Source organism: Heterodontus francisci, chromosome 24, assembly GCF_036365525.1.
Source record: "Heterodontus francisci isolate sHetFra1 chromosome 24, sHetFra1.hap1, whole genome shotgun sequence".
In the NCBI taxonomy this organism is placed as follows: Eukaryota; Metazoa; Chordata; class Chondrichthyes; order Heterodontiformes; family Heterodontidae; genus Heterodontus; species Heterodontus francisci.
In genome coordinates, this window is record NC_090394.1 from 10439638 (window position 1) to 10453672 (window position 14035).

Below are 14035 nucleotides of genomic sequence, written 5' to 3' on the forward strand. Positions count from 1 at the left end.
CACTTGCCTGAATGAGTACAGCGCCAATAACACTTGAGAAGCTCTCCATTATTTTTGAAGAAGTTTTTACACATTATTTTAAACAGGTTAACATCTCACCTAAGATAATGAAGAGGCATATGAGAAGAACAAAATGAGCATTCAGATATATTATCCAACAAAGCCTATTTAATTAATATTTACATGGTGCTTAATATTTGGGAATATAATTGTATTGGGTGAAGTATAACACATATTTCAGAATTCAAAAAGATATTTGAGACCTTTAGAGGAAAACCAAGTTCTCACCTCTTCTGGTGCTGTCTGACAGGTTATCATGGCATCCAGGAACTCATACAAGTACTGCACAATAAAAAAAATCCAGATAATTAGAAAGATATTAATCAACCTTTATTTATTTAGAGATACAGCACTGAAACAGGCCCTTCGGCCCACCGAGTCTGTGCCAATCATCAACCACCCATTTATACTAATCCTACATTAATCTCATTACCCTCTCACATCCCCACCTTCATTCAATTCCCCTACCACCTACCTATACTCGGGGCAATTTACAATGGCCAATTTACCTATCAACCTGCAAGTCTTTGGCTGTGGGAGGAAACCGGAGCACCCGGCAGAAACCCACACAGTCACAGGGAGAACTTGCAAACTCCACACAGGCAGTACCCAGAATCGAACCCGAGTCGCTGGAGCTGTGAGGCTGCGGTGCTGACCACTGCGCCACTGCGCCTTGAAAAGTATTCATATTCAAGTCCTGACAATTTTGGCGTACGTTCTTTAGAGGATGCAAATCAAAACTGATTTTAAGAACATTCTACAAATATAATACTTTTCACTTTCAGGCGAGCATTTCAAAAGGTGCAAGCTACGGATCAATTTACCAAACTGAAAACCTACATGAGGAAATAAAATAAAAAATCCAAGGAGCTGCAGAGGGTTGTGGTGGTGCTGCACAATGAATCGCCAACATGATAAGCCATAAAAGGGTAGAGTGTAGGATCACATCTGAACACAGAGGTGAAATACAGCTGCATAGTACCTGCTTAATCCTCCACTTCATGGCCTCCTAAGGCTCAAGATGTGTGCACACACATCTGCAGGAAGCATGTCAGCTGCCATCTTGGTAAAAGGGTTTGCGTGCATGCACCTAATGACTGCCAGCAACATGCTGAACCAGCAGATACCATCAAGCAGTGTGCAACACTGATTTGATGCTGTACTGCCATTTTCTAATTCCATGCTCCAGCCTATGCCTTACCTGTCTTGCACAGCTGAGCACAAAATTAAACAAAAAGAAGAAAATACATGCCTGAAGTTTGGAATGTTTACAGGGAGTGGTTTGTCTGGAGCTGAAGAGCTTTTAGTTGATTTACAAGCTTATGCTGAAATAAGTTGTTCCCAGAAATGGGTGGCCTGACAGGCCTTCCTCTGGTAATTGGGCATCATTGTGAGGATGAAGAGAGGTTACCCAGAGCAGGACAACCTGCTAGAAAAGGGAGGAGGAGGATGGGGAGACGGCTCTCAGCAGGTGGCCATATCCATCAAGGGTCTTTAAGGGAGATTTTTTTTTTATCTCAACTGCATTGAACAACAATGTAGACGACACCTTCGCTTCACAAAAAGGCCAGGACTGAAATCTGCAAACTGCTGCGGCCACAACTGCATTCTCAAAGTAGGGCAAGAACAACACTGCCTGTGGCTGCCTAGATGACAGCGGTTCTTTAAATGTTTCCTTTTTTTAAAAAATCTGCTCATGGGATATTAGCATTGCTGGCTCGGTCAACATTTATTGCCCATCCCTAATTGCTCTTGCGAAGGTGGTGGAAAGCCATCATCTTGAACTGCTGCAATCCATGTAGTGCAGGTACAATCAGTGCTGTTAGGGAGGGAGTTCCAGGATTAGGGCCCAGTGATGATGAAGGAGGGGCAATATATTTCAAAGTCGGGGGGGGGGGGTGTAATTTGGAAGGGAACTTGCAGGTGGTCCATGCATCTGCAACCCTTATCCTTCTAGAGGTCATGAGTTTGGAAGGTGCTGTCAAAGGAGCCTTTATGGGTTGCTGCATTGCATCATGTAAATGGTACATACTGCTGTCACGGTGTGCCAGTGGTGGAAAGAGTGAACGCTTAAGGTGGTGGACGGGGTACCAATCAATCGGGCTTATTTGTCATGGATGTTTAGAGTCATAGAGTTATACAGCACAGAAACAGGCCCTTCGGCCCATCGTGAAATCACGAGCTTCTCGAGTGTTGTTGGAGCTGCACTCATCCAGGCAAGTGGGCAATATTCCATCACACTCCTGACTTGTGCCTTGTGGACAGGCTTTGGGGAATCAGGAGGTGAGTTAATCGCCGCAGAATGCTGAAATTCTTGCATTCGTGGATGCTGTTGATATGGTGTTCTATTTGTCCAAGATCTTGGAAGAAATGTTATATAAAAGAGAGACTGAAAGGGCAATACCAATTGAATGTTACATAGATCATTGATCCACGTGGGATAATATACATTCGACAAAAAGCGTAAATGATAAAAGGCTGAGGATAGACAAAGCCAGTTTAAAGCAAATGTTGGAAAGGTATCTCTAAGCTAAGATAGGTAAATACTAGTCATCAACTAACAGGCTGCTTCACTAAGGAATGCTTCTACTGAAAAGTTGTTGATGGTTCTAGAAGGAGGATATCTTGCTATGTAACATTTGGGAATTGGAACTTTTTTATATATTATTGTCTGTAAATATTTTTTATTCTTAAAAAAGCAGCACAATGGCACAGTGGTTAGCACTGCAGCCTCACAACTCCAGTGACCCGGGTTTGGTTCTGGGTACTGCCTGTGCGGAGTTTGCAAGTTCTCTCTGGGACTGCGTGGGTTTCCACTGAGTGCTCCGGTTTCCTCCCACAGCCAAAGACTTGCAAGTTGATAGGTAAATTGGCCATTGTAAATTACCCCTAGTGTAGGTAGGTGATAGGAGAATGGTGGGGATGTGGTAGGGAATATGGGATTAATGTAGGATTAGTATAAATGGGTGGTTGTTGGTCGGCACAGACTCGGTGGGCCTAAGTGCCTGTTTCAGTGCTGTATGACGCTATAAAAGGGATTCTGACAATATTGAAAATGCTGGGCCCTTTAATTAAACAGGACTCCTTTCAGTGTTAATAGAGAGCAGGTGATGCTCATTATAGTTTTGCATTTAAGGGATGGGTTTTTAGCCAGTGGGGGAGTTGCCTGGACAGAGAGTTAGTTCAGAATGGAAACTGATATTTGGACTGAAATATGAATTGACAATAAAACAGTTATGGATCAGAGACTGTCATCAGCTTCCTCATCTTGGTGAATGGATATCTGCCTGCTTAATAGATGGGACCCTGATGGCAAATACAGAACAAGCTGTGGCTTTAACTGCAGTAAGAGTGCAACCCAGGAAGCTTACTACAGCCAGTGCAGAAAAAGTTAATGGAATTTCTGAAGGTTATCAGGGCTTTGTGTTTGAAGGGAAAGTAACACCATAACCCTCAAGTGGGGTAAACAAGCACATACTGATTCTCAGGGACACAGGGGCCACTCGATCCCTTTTACTGGGAAAAGGACTGACCTTTCCCCCAGAGAGTGCAGTGAACACCACAATGATGGTGAATGGTATTGGAGGGCAGTGTATGCTTGTACCTGTACACCGGGTGTGACCTTGGGATCGTCCCCAGTTTGCCTGTGGACGGGGTTGACCTGTTCCTAGGTAATGATCTGGTGGGGGTGAAGGTGGTAGCCCTCCCAGCAGTGAAAGAAAGACCACAGGAGGTCAGAGACAGGGCAGGGGCAGGAAACAGTCCCCTGCAGTTTCCCTGAATGTGTAGTGGATCAGGCCATGATCAAACCAGCTCTTTCAGAGGAGACTGAATTGGCACTGCAGGCAGATGACCATGAGGTCTGCCTGTCTGAGACTTCCTTTGGAAAGGTAGGAGACCCAGGGAATGAATTAAATGGATTTTCCCTAGCTGAGGCTCAGCGAGCTGACCCAGCATTGCGAGAGTTAGCACAGGCTGCCCAGTCTGAAAGTGAAGCAGAGGGAGTCCCTGATTGCTACTATTTAAAGAATGAAGTACTGATGAGGAAATGGACTTCTCCTCACAGACCTGAGGGCAAGGAGTGGATAGTCGTTCAACAGTTAGTGGTGCCACAGAGTTACCAGGGAGAAATATTAAGAAGAGCCCATGGGACGACAGTGGTTGTACATGCTGGTGTATAAAAGACCAAAGCGCGGATAAGACAGCAGTTTGACAAGCCACAACTCCAAAAAGATGTGGTGGAGTACTGCAGGAGTTGCCACATGTGCCAGGTTGAGGGGAAACCCCAACCTGCACCCCTAAGTCCTGTACAGGTGTTAGGAGGACCCTCCAGTCGAGGGCTAATGAACTGTAAGGAACCCCACCCCGCCGAGAGCAAAAGGGAACAGGCAGGCACACGGCTGGCAAAAGTTTAGAAAGAGAAGGGGGAAAAGTGACCAAGAGGGCAGATTAAAGGAAGTTTGGGAGGAATCCCGGATGTGAACCTCTACTGTCCGGTCAACCAACCCCGAAAAAGGTGAAAAGTTAGACCCCACATCCTCCTATCTAAATGCAGACTCTAGAAGCACCCAACTAGACTTGCTAACAGCATTTACAGGAACCTGCAGGATAAAGAGAGACCTCTCGTGGATACACAAACCGTGAGGATGATGCCTCACCTAGTCGAAGTGTCACAGGAGAGTGCAGTCGAGTCTGCACAAGTACCTGCAGGTAGGAGTGTCCTAGAGAGCAAAGGGGAGATTAACAAAGAATCCTCCCTTACAGTCAGAGGAAAGGGAACCACCCGTTCCCTGAAGTCAAAAGTCTTTGCATGACTGAGTTCAGGATAGACCTGCCCACTTCTAACTCTCCTGAGGAAAAAAAGGGGAAATTAAAGCAGAACTAGCACCCAGAAAAGACAATTATAATAAGCTTTAAGACTGATGAATGAATGGAAATGAAGAGAGAAATGCATGATTTTTCTTTCTGTATCTTACATTTCTCTCAAACCTTGTAATGAAATGCGCTTTTTTTTTTCAAATCGCATTTCATTCCCCTGGGTGTGGAGGTGTCATGCAGGCCCCCACCTGCCAAGAATGAGGCACACATTATTTCACCACATGAACATTAAAACTTAAAATTGCTGCTGGGAAGAAAAGAGGGCCTATCACAAGGAATTGCCAGGCTCCTCGCTGCAAAGACCTTTTTTGCACAGTAACAGACAGTACTTGGAATGGACAAAGGGGCCACTCCCTGATCCAATTTAATCCACAATGGACATTTGATTACCAGACGTTGAAGGTTGAGAGGCTAGCACTCCAGGTTAACTGCTAAGATGGTCGAATACACAAACAGACTTGGTCAGACCAGTTTAGTCACATGACTGACTGTTGGAGTTTTTTTGAATTTGAACTTGCCAAAGGGAATTTTTGAACTGAGAAAGCTCTTTTCTCCTGGACTGAGAACACCTCTCTCCTGTCTGCTCCCATCTCTTTCTCACAGAACTGAAGACCCATTGAAGACACATGAACCCCAAGAGAGAAAAGTCTCTTACAGTGAATAGGTTTAAGAAGAATACTGGGCCCCAACGAAAAGCAAGTCTACTTACAATCAAGGACCACAGCAAGCTCGAAGCACAATAAAAAAGCCCTCTTCAGAGATTGCCTCAAACTTTTTTACTATATTTTTCTTCTCTTTTCTGTCTCCATTTGCATGTGCATATCGTGTATGCATGCTAGCGTGGGGTGCGGCATGTATCCGTAGGCGCTAACCGAATTAGAGTTTAAGTTTAAGGTTTAATAACTTTCACTTTTCTTCTTTAAACCTGAAAACCTGGTTATGCTCATTTCTTTGCCTTCCAATTGGAAAGTGGTGAATAAGGATTCACCAAGAGGGAGCTCAAAACACAGTGTGTTTAAAATTAAACCATGTTACAATAAGACACCTTTCTCACCTGGTCGTAACACCTGAAAAATAATGAATTGACTCAATCAGTTCATTTGTCCATAACTGAACAATCCGTACATGTCTTACGTAGACTGTTAGCTTCTGGGGGCAAAAAGCAGCGAGACTTCCTGATTCCCTCATCACTGCTCCCTGATAATGCCGCAGTTCTAGGGGACTGAAGCCAAGCTCTATGCAGTATGCAGGAATTCCCGATCTCGCAAAGCAGTGCCAGTTTGAATTGGTGGTACGTAGCATGAAAGAATTGGACAACAGCAACAATACAAACTGGTGGGAAGAGATGTGGAAAGGATTGGAGAATTGTAGAGGAGTGTATCTGTGAACTTGGGGGAGACAGAATCAGAGAAGTGAATCTCTGTGAACTGGATGGAGCGAAGAAGAAAATAGTGCCAGTATAAGTTGGCAGTGATAGGAGGAGAAAGGAAAAAAGTGCTAGTTTGAACTGGTGGGTGAAAGAATAATAGAAATTGTCTTAATGAGTAGAAAATCACACAAGTGGAAGATCCAGCCAGTAACCCTCAAATTTACATTATCATGAGACGCTGCACTGTACTTTCTAAACAAACACTCAGAACACAGCTCCTTTAACCCATAGAATCATAGAATTTTACAGCACAGACGCTAGTTATTTGCCTCTTAAGAGCTATTATGGATTCTGCTTTTACCAATGATTCTGGTAGCTTACTCCATTTATTGTTCTCTTTGTTATTCTGTGATTCTATGTTTATATCTTCTTGTTACCAACTCACTGACTAGTGTAAATATTTTCTGTATGACCACTATAACTAGTTTTTCCAGATTTACCTTAATAAAAACTGTACTCATTTTGAATACATGTATCAGTTAATCGTTGTGCTGTAAATTCACTTGCTCTCTTATTAAAATATAGCAGCTTAACAATTGTATCTGGTTTCCATTCCACTAAACCTTTTCAATCTATCTTTGGAAAAATTGGAGAAATGCACACAAGTGCAAATGACACAATATCCAGTTTAGATCACAAGACATCCTATTGTCAAAGTCACAGGTTGCACTATGATATAATTAAACATTGCTGAATGTAAAACACTACAATGCCTTATGGGAGTAATCAACATCACTGCACCTGAGAGAATATACAAGGCAAACTCAAAGCCAAAACGTATTTACAAAATCCCTCTTAATAACTAGTGTTTACATGGATGTGCAATCCTTTTTTTTAAGCACTAAATTCACACCTTGCTGTGTAATGACTTAATACTACTTAATTCTTAGCCATTTCAAGAAACAAAGAAAATTTACTGCACAGAAGGAGGTCATGCAGTCCATCGTATCTGTACTTAAAAAGAGCTATTCGCCCAATTACACTTCCCAGCTCTTGGTCTGAAGCCCTGTAGGTTATGGCACTTCAATTGCATAGCCAAGTATTTCCAAAATGTAATGAGGGTTTCTACCTCCATCACCCTTTCAGGCTGTGAGTTCCAGACCCCCACCATCATCTGGGTGAAAAAATACTCTTCAATTTTCCCCTTTAAGTTTTCTGCCAACTACTTTAACTTTTTGCCCCCTGATTATTTGGTTCTCTAATGGAATTTTTTGTTATTCTTTCTGCGGGCATCACTGGCAAGGCCAGCATTTGTTGCTCACCCCTAATTGCCCTTGACAACTGAATGGCCATTTCAGAGGGCAGTTAAGAGTCAACCACATTGCTGTGGGTCTGGAGTCACATGTAGGCCAGACCGGGTAAGGACGGCAGATTGCCTTCCCTAAAGACATGATTGAAACAGATGGATTTTTATGATAATTGATGATAGTTTCATGGCACCATTACTAAGGCTAGCTTTCAATTTCAGATTAATTAATTTTTTCAATCAATCAATTGAATTTAAATTCCACCAGCTGCCATGGTGGGATTTGAACCCATGTCCCCAGGACATTAGCCTAGGCGTCTGAATTACTAGTTCAATGAGACCACCACCTCCATTCTATCTAGACCCCTCATAATTTTATACACCTTAATTAAATCTCCCGTCAGCCTCCTCTATTCCAAACACCCCAGCCTATCCAATCTTTCCTCATAACTAAAATTCTCTAGCCCTGGCAACAGCCTCATAAATCTCCTCTGTCGCCTCTCCAGTGCGATCACATCCTTCCTCTAAAGCGGTGACCAGGATGGTATGCAGTTCTGTGATCTAACTAGTGTTTTACATAATTCTAGCATAATTTGCTTTCTCCTATATTCTAGGCTTCATTTAATAAAGGAGAATATCCTGTATGCCTTTTTAACCACTTTATCTACCTGTCCTGCTACCTGCAGGGATCGGGAGACATACAATCAAATGTCCTTCTGTTCATCTGCACTTCTCAGGATCTTATCATTTATTGTGTATTCCCTTGCCTAGTTTGCCCTCCCCAAATACATTACCTTGCATATCTCCTGATCAAATTCCATTTGCCCACCTGATCCTAAAATCTATACAGGTTTCTTTCCACGTGACCAATTTTTGTATTTTGTTTAGAGCAAGAAAACTACTTTATCACCAATAGACTCTATGTTATACCTTACACACACGTGTCAAACCATTCCAATTTCTTACCGGTGTGAGGAACTTGTAAGTAAGATGAGCATTTTCTGCCAAAACATCAGCAGCCAAGTCAAAATACTGAAAAAGTAAAGCAAAACAATTTATCAGTTTTCTGAGTTGTACCATTAAAATGTGTTTGAAATTTATAATCTATATTCTATACCAGTTCTAATAATGAAATTTTAAACTGCATCTTCAATATCTCACATAAATATAATGCATATATTAAAATGATTATGGAATTTACTAGCTTTCGTGCTTAATTACTCTCTACCTGTGCTTTTCCAATTACGCATTATATTAGGATTAATCATCAAATTTGGCTTTATATGAATTATTTCACTAACATTAACACACTGGAAAACAATCAATTAACATTTTGACTTTAAATATTTGTGAGGTATTAAATTGCAAAAATCTATGTGATCTTTTATGTCAAGTCATGTGAAAGTATATTCTGACGGACTTCTATCCCAGCACAGTGCAATCAGAAAGTCTGCACAATTTAATTTGCTAGCTGTGAACACTGTTAGGAAGCCTGTTTGTGTTTCATAGACAGCCTTCTGTTTCCAGAGAACCAACACTTGATCTTTTGTGTGATTTAGGTTGAGATACACAAACTATTAATTTAATAGGGGGCGGCGCAGTGGTTAGCACCGCAGCCTCATAGCTCCAGGGACCCGGGTTCAATTCTGGGTACTGCCTGTGCGGAGTTTGCAAGTTCTCCCTGTGTCTGCGTGGGTTTCCTCCCACACGCCAAAGACTTGCAGGTTGATAGGTTAATTGGCCATTACAAATTGCCCCTAGTATAGGTAGGTGGTAGGGAAAATATATAGGGACAGGTGGGGATGTGGTAGGAATATGGGATTAGTGTAGGATTAGTATAAATGGGTGGTTGATGGTCGGCACAGACTCGGTGGGCCGGAGGGCCTGTTTCAGTGCTGTATCTCTAAACTAAAATATCTAAACTAATTTTTTACAGAAGCATAAATAAATATAAAGCAAAAAGGGCGGCACAGTGGTTAGCACCGCAGCCTCACAGCTCCAGCGACCCAGGTTCAATTCTGGGTACTGCCTGTGTGAACTTTGCAAGTTCTCCCTGTGACCGCGTGGGTTTCCGCGGGTGCTCCAGTTTCCTCCCACAGCCAAAGACTTGCAGGTTGATAGGTAAATTGGCCATTGTAAATTGCCCCTAGTGTAGGTAGGTGGTAGGAGAATGTTGGGGATGTGGTAGGGAATATGGGATTAATGTAGGATTAGTATCAATGGGTGGTTGTTGGTCAGCACAGACTCGGTGGGCCGAAGGGCCTGTTTCAGTGCTGTATCTCTCTCTAAATCAGATGAAAATAACAACACAGCCCTTAATATTAATAATGTGTTAGTTCTTCTGCTCTGGAAGGTACTACAATTAGTTCCATTATTTGTGCACATTTGAATGTTTTGCATGCAGGGAGGCGGGTTTTCATTAAGGCTGAGGTCTCGCAGAAAATTCAGAGAGCACTGAGGCATCGTATAAGACCACCCAAGACAATTTAATTCAGGAGATTTGGTACATTATGGAAGAGAGGGTCATAGGGAATGGAAAGGCCCTGGTAAGGTAATAGGTTGTGATGGCAAGACAGTACTTATCAAATATGGCAATCAAACTATTAAGGTTCATTCATCACAATTAATTGGAATTAATTATGAAATCTAGAATGCTGAGCAGCTGGTAGAAGTAAACAAGACACCTTGTACCTCAAGTGCTCGTGTGTTTTGGGATGAAGGTCCTGGGGAACAGAACACAGAATCAAGGGCTGGATAGTGGTAATGTGAGCAATCATGACACACATGGCAGAGATATCACATCCAAAGTCCAATTGCCCAGAGTGGGTACTTGGGTAACAAATATTCCAGAGGGGATGAATTAATGGAGGGATGCAACAATTGTGGGACGTGCAGGAAAAGCAACTGGCAAGTTTAAATATTCGTTGGATGTTCAGTATGATGGCCAGGAAGTGGGATCCCTGGATTGGCAGAATGGGGTGAAAGAGTGGAGAGAAAGAAAGTGTAGTGCAAACATCGATAGTGGATCCAGAAGTGACTCTTGCATCAGAAAACAATCATGTACTGGAGAAAGACCCTCTGATATTGCAAGAGAGCGATCGCACATGTGTAGTCCCGACAGACAGAAAAGTGCAAGCAGAGGCCATTGTTGAAATAGATTACATGATGTAATAAAAGCCACAGAACAGTCTCAGAACAGAATTAGATGCAGAAGTCCTCATGATCGTGACGTTTTGGTGGCTGCCAATAAACATGAGGATAAACTAACAAGAAAGGCAAAACATGGAATTAGATAGTTCAAGAGAGTTTGGAGTTTATTCTGAGGCACCAGATAGGGAGCAACCAGCTTTGTCACATAGGTGTATTTGTACTGAAAAAGTCCTTGCAGATGGGACTTATAAGGATAAAGCAAGGCTAGTTGCTTGGAATTTTGAAGAAGGACTGGGGAATACAGATGATGGTTTAGATTCTCTCACAGCTGGAAAAGTAACCTCATTTTAGGTCTTCAGGCGAAATATTCATGACAGTGTAAGTCAATTAACATAAAAGTAAAAGCAAAATACTGCAGATGCTGGAAATCTGAAATAAAAACAGTAAGTGCTGCAAATACTCAGTAGGTCAGGCAGCATCTGTGGAGAGAGAAACAGAGTTAAAGTTTCAGGTCTGTGACCTTTCATCAGAAGCCTGGGTGTGGTATTTTTCAGTGAAATCTGTTTTGCTGAAAAAAGGATTGTACTTAACTAAAAGCAGATCCTGCAATATTTTATTTGCATCATAAAGGAAAGCTTTCAGGCATCTTCATGATGACTCGCCAACTTTAAGGGCATTTAAGTGGTCATTGGATAGACATATGGATGAAAATGGAATAGTGTAGGTCAGATGGTTTCACAGGTCGGCACAACATCGAGGGCCAAAGGGCCTGTACTGTGCTGTAATGTTCTAATTCTAATTCTATGTTGATGATTTCTTCAGGGGTAGTGCTGTGGCATTTGAGAAATGTGTTATTTTTAATAAGATTAGAATAGAATTTAAAATTGGGAGTCACATTTGTAGAACATTTAAATATTGGTTTAGATATTAAGCAGAGTAGATCTGGAATAACTTTAAATCAACTTTAAATCAACAATCCTATTTTGAGAGTGTTACTCCCATCCTGGTTAACCATACTAGGTCATCACAGAAAGATGATGTTATATCTAAAAGAGACAGAGCAATTGCAAAGTTTGATTGGTCAGTTGAATTGGTTGGCACTCAGACTAGACCAGATGCTAGTTTTGATGTATTGGAGATAAGTACGATAATGAAACACCCTAAATTTGGGAATGTTTTAAGGGCAAATAAAACATTAAAAAAATTAAATCTGAAGTAATGTGTACTTAAATTCCCAATCTTAGGTGACCCAAAGAACATTTTTAGTGATGCTAATATTCCTAATGTGTATTCTGGTGCAGCTGATTTCATAATATTTCTTATGGATGAAAATGGGAAATGTAGTCCTTTGGTTTGGGAAGCTAATAAAAAAAAGTTGTTAAAAGTTCTTTAGCTGCTGAAACACTGGGTCTTGTGGAGGGAGTGGATTTGGGATTGTGTGTGTCAAATATTTTAAGTGAGATTCTGTACAAGGGGTGTACTAAAGATAGTATACCCATTGAATGTTATGTAGATAGTCGTTCATTGTGGGATAATATATACCCCATGAGCACTGAGAGTGAGAAAAGGTTACAGATTGACCTTGTTGTCTCGAAATAAATGCTGGAGAGAAAGGAAATCTCTAAAATTAAATGGGTGGATGCACGTCATCAACTGACCAAGGTTCTACACAACTGAAGCACCACTTCCTCTCCATGAGATAAAGGCCAACATTCCACGAGGATTTTTGATTGCTTTTTGTACCTGCCCACTAGCCTTTAGTGGTTTGTGTAAATGGACACCCAAATCAATTTGCTCCTCCAGTTTCTAGTCTCTCACTATTTATAAAATACTCTGATATGCCCCTCTTGGATCCAAAATGGATAACCTAACACTTCCTCACATTGAATACCATTTGCCAGTTTTGCCCAATCATTTAATCTTAAAATTCCAGTTGGCCTCTGATAATTGGCTTGTCACCTACCTTAATTGGCTACCCACTGCTTGTGAGTGGGTAGCCTTTCGCCCCTGATCCCACTTCCGGGAAACTGGCCCAGGGGAGGGATGGTGGTGGCAAACGGGCACGCCATTGGTGGCACCGATTTTCACACCTGCCCGCTTCCGTACTCACCCCCATATGGGGGCAAAAATACTGCCTTTGGTTTCTTTCACCCACCCTTCTTAAATAATAGAGAAATATTAACAATTTACCAATTCAACAGCACATCTCCTGAATCAAGAGAGTTTTGAGGGATTATCATTAGTGTCCCTGTAATATAGAAACATAGAAGCAGGAATAGGCCATTCAGCCCGTCAAGCCTGTTCTGCCATTCAATTAGATATGTGCGAACATAAGAACTAGGAGCAGGAGTAGGCTACTCGGCCCCTCGAGCCTGCTCCGACATTTAACAACGTCATGCTGATCAGATTGTAACCTCAACTCCACATTCCCGCTTTCCCCCCAAAACCTTTCACCCCTTTGCTTATCAAGAATCGATCTACTTCTGCCTTAAAAATTTCTAAAGACTCTGTTCCACCACCTTTTGAGGAGGAGAGCTCCAAAGACTCACGACCCTCTGAGAGAAGAAATTCCTCCTCATCTCGGTCTTAAATGGCCTACCCTTTATTCTGAGACCATGTCCCCTGGTTCTAGATTCATCAGCTAAGGGAAACATCCTATCCACATCCACCCTGTCATGCCCTGTAAGAATTTTGTAAGTTTCAATGAGATCACCTCTCATTCTTCGAAACTCTAGAGAATACAGGCCCAGTAATTTCCTTACCTACATCTTTTAATACTCTGGGGTAGAAACCAACAGGTTCAGGATATTTGTTTATCTTATGTATAAAAAAAGTAATAGAGAAAATGAGACTTATATTCAATAAGTTCCTTCCCTTGATGTATTTTAGTTTTCCTTGTACTGTGGTATTCTGTACATAAACTGATCATATAAAACCTAGAATTTAATTAATGAGGAAAAATAATGGATCATTCTACCTAAAAAGTTATTTTTCCTCAAATTCATTTCTGCCTCGTCTTTTCCCTTTTTGGCTTTTATTCCCTTACTTTCACTATATGGAGATAAAACTCCACTTTGGCGAGAGCACAGCAATGCATTGGCCACCCCAATACAGATATTGATGGAAAAGAAAAATTGAGCGGACTATAAAGTAGGCGGCTGATCCATGACCGTCTGCTTTGGGCCCCCGCAGTTGCACTTCACCTCTCTGCAAGTGTCTGAGTTCTCTCTTCATTTATTATGCTCCTGAAATTTCACTACTGCTCAATGCAG

At 41.8% G+C, this 14035-nt stretch overlaps 1 protein-coding gene across 3 annotated transcripts in view; it reads right to left on the reverse strand.

Moving 5' to 3' along the window:
• Positions 1 to 14035, reverse strand: part of ift70 (intraflagellar transport 70) — a 250943-nt gene that overhangs the window by 99581 nt on the left and 137327 nt on the right. For all 3 annotated transcript variants that reach the window (XM_068055663.1, XM_068055662.1, XM_068055664.1), the window contains exons 10-11: positions 8580 to 8645; positions 289 to 342 (exon numbers count right to left, since the gene is read on the reverse strand). In XM_068055663.1, coding sequence (XP_067911764.1) covers positions 289 to 342; positions 8580 to 8645 — 120 coding nt within the window. The remainder of the gene's footprint in view (positions 1 to 288; positions 343 to 8579; positions 8646 to 14035) is intronic.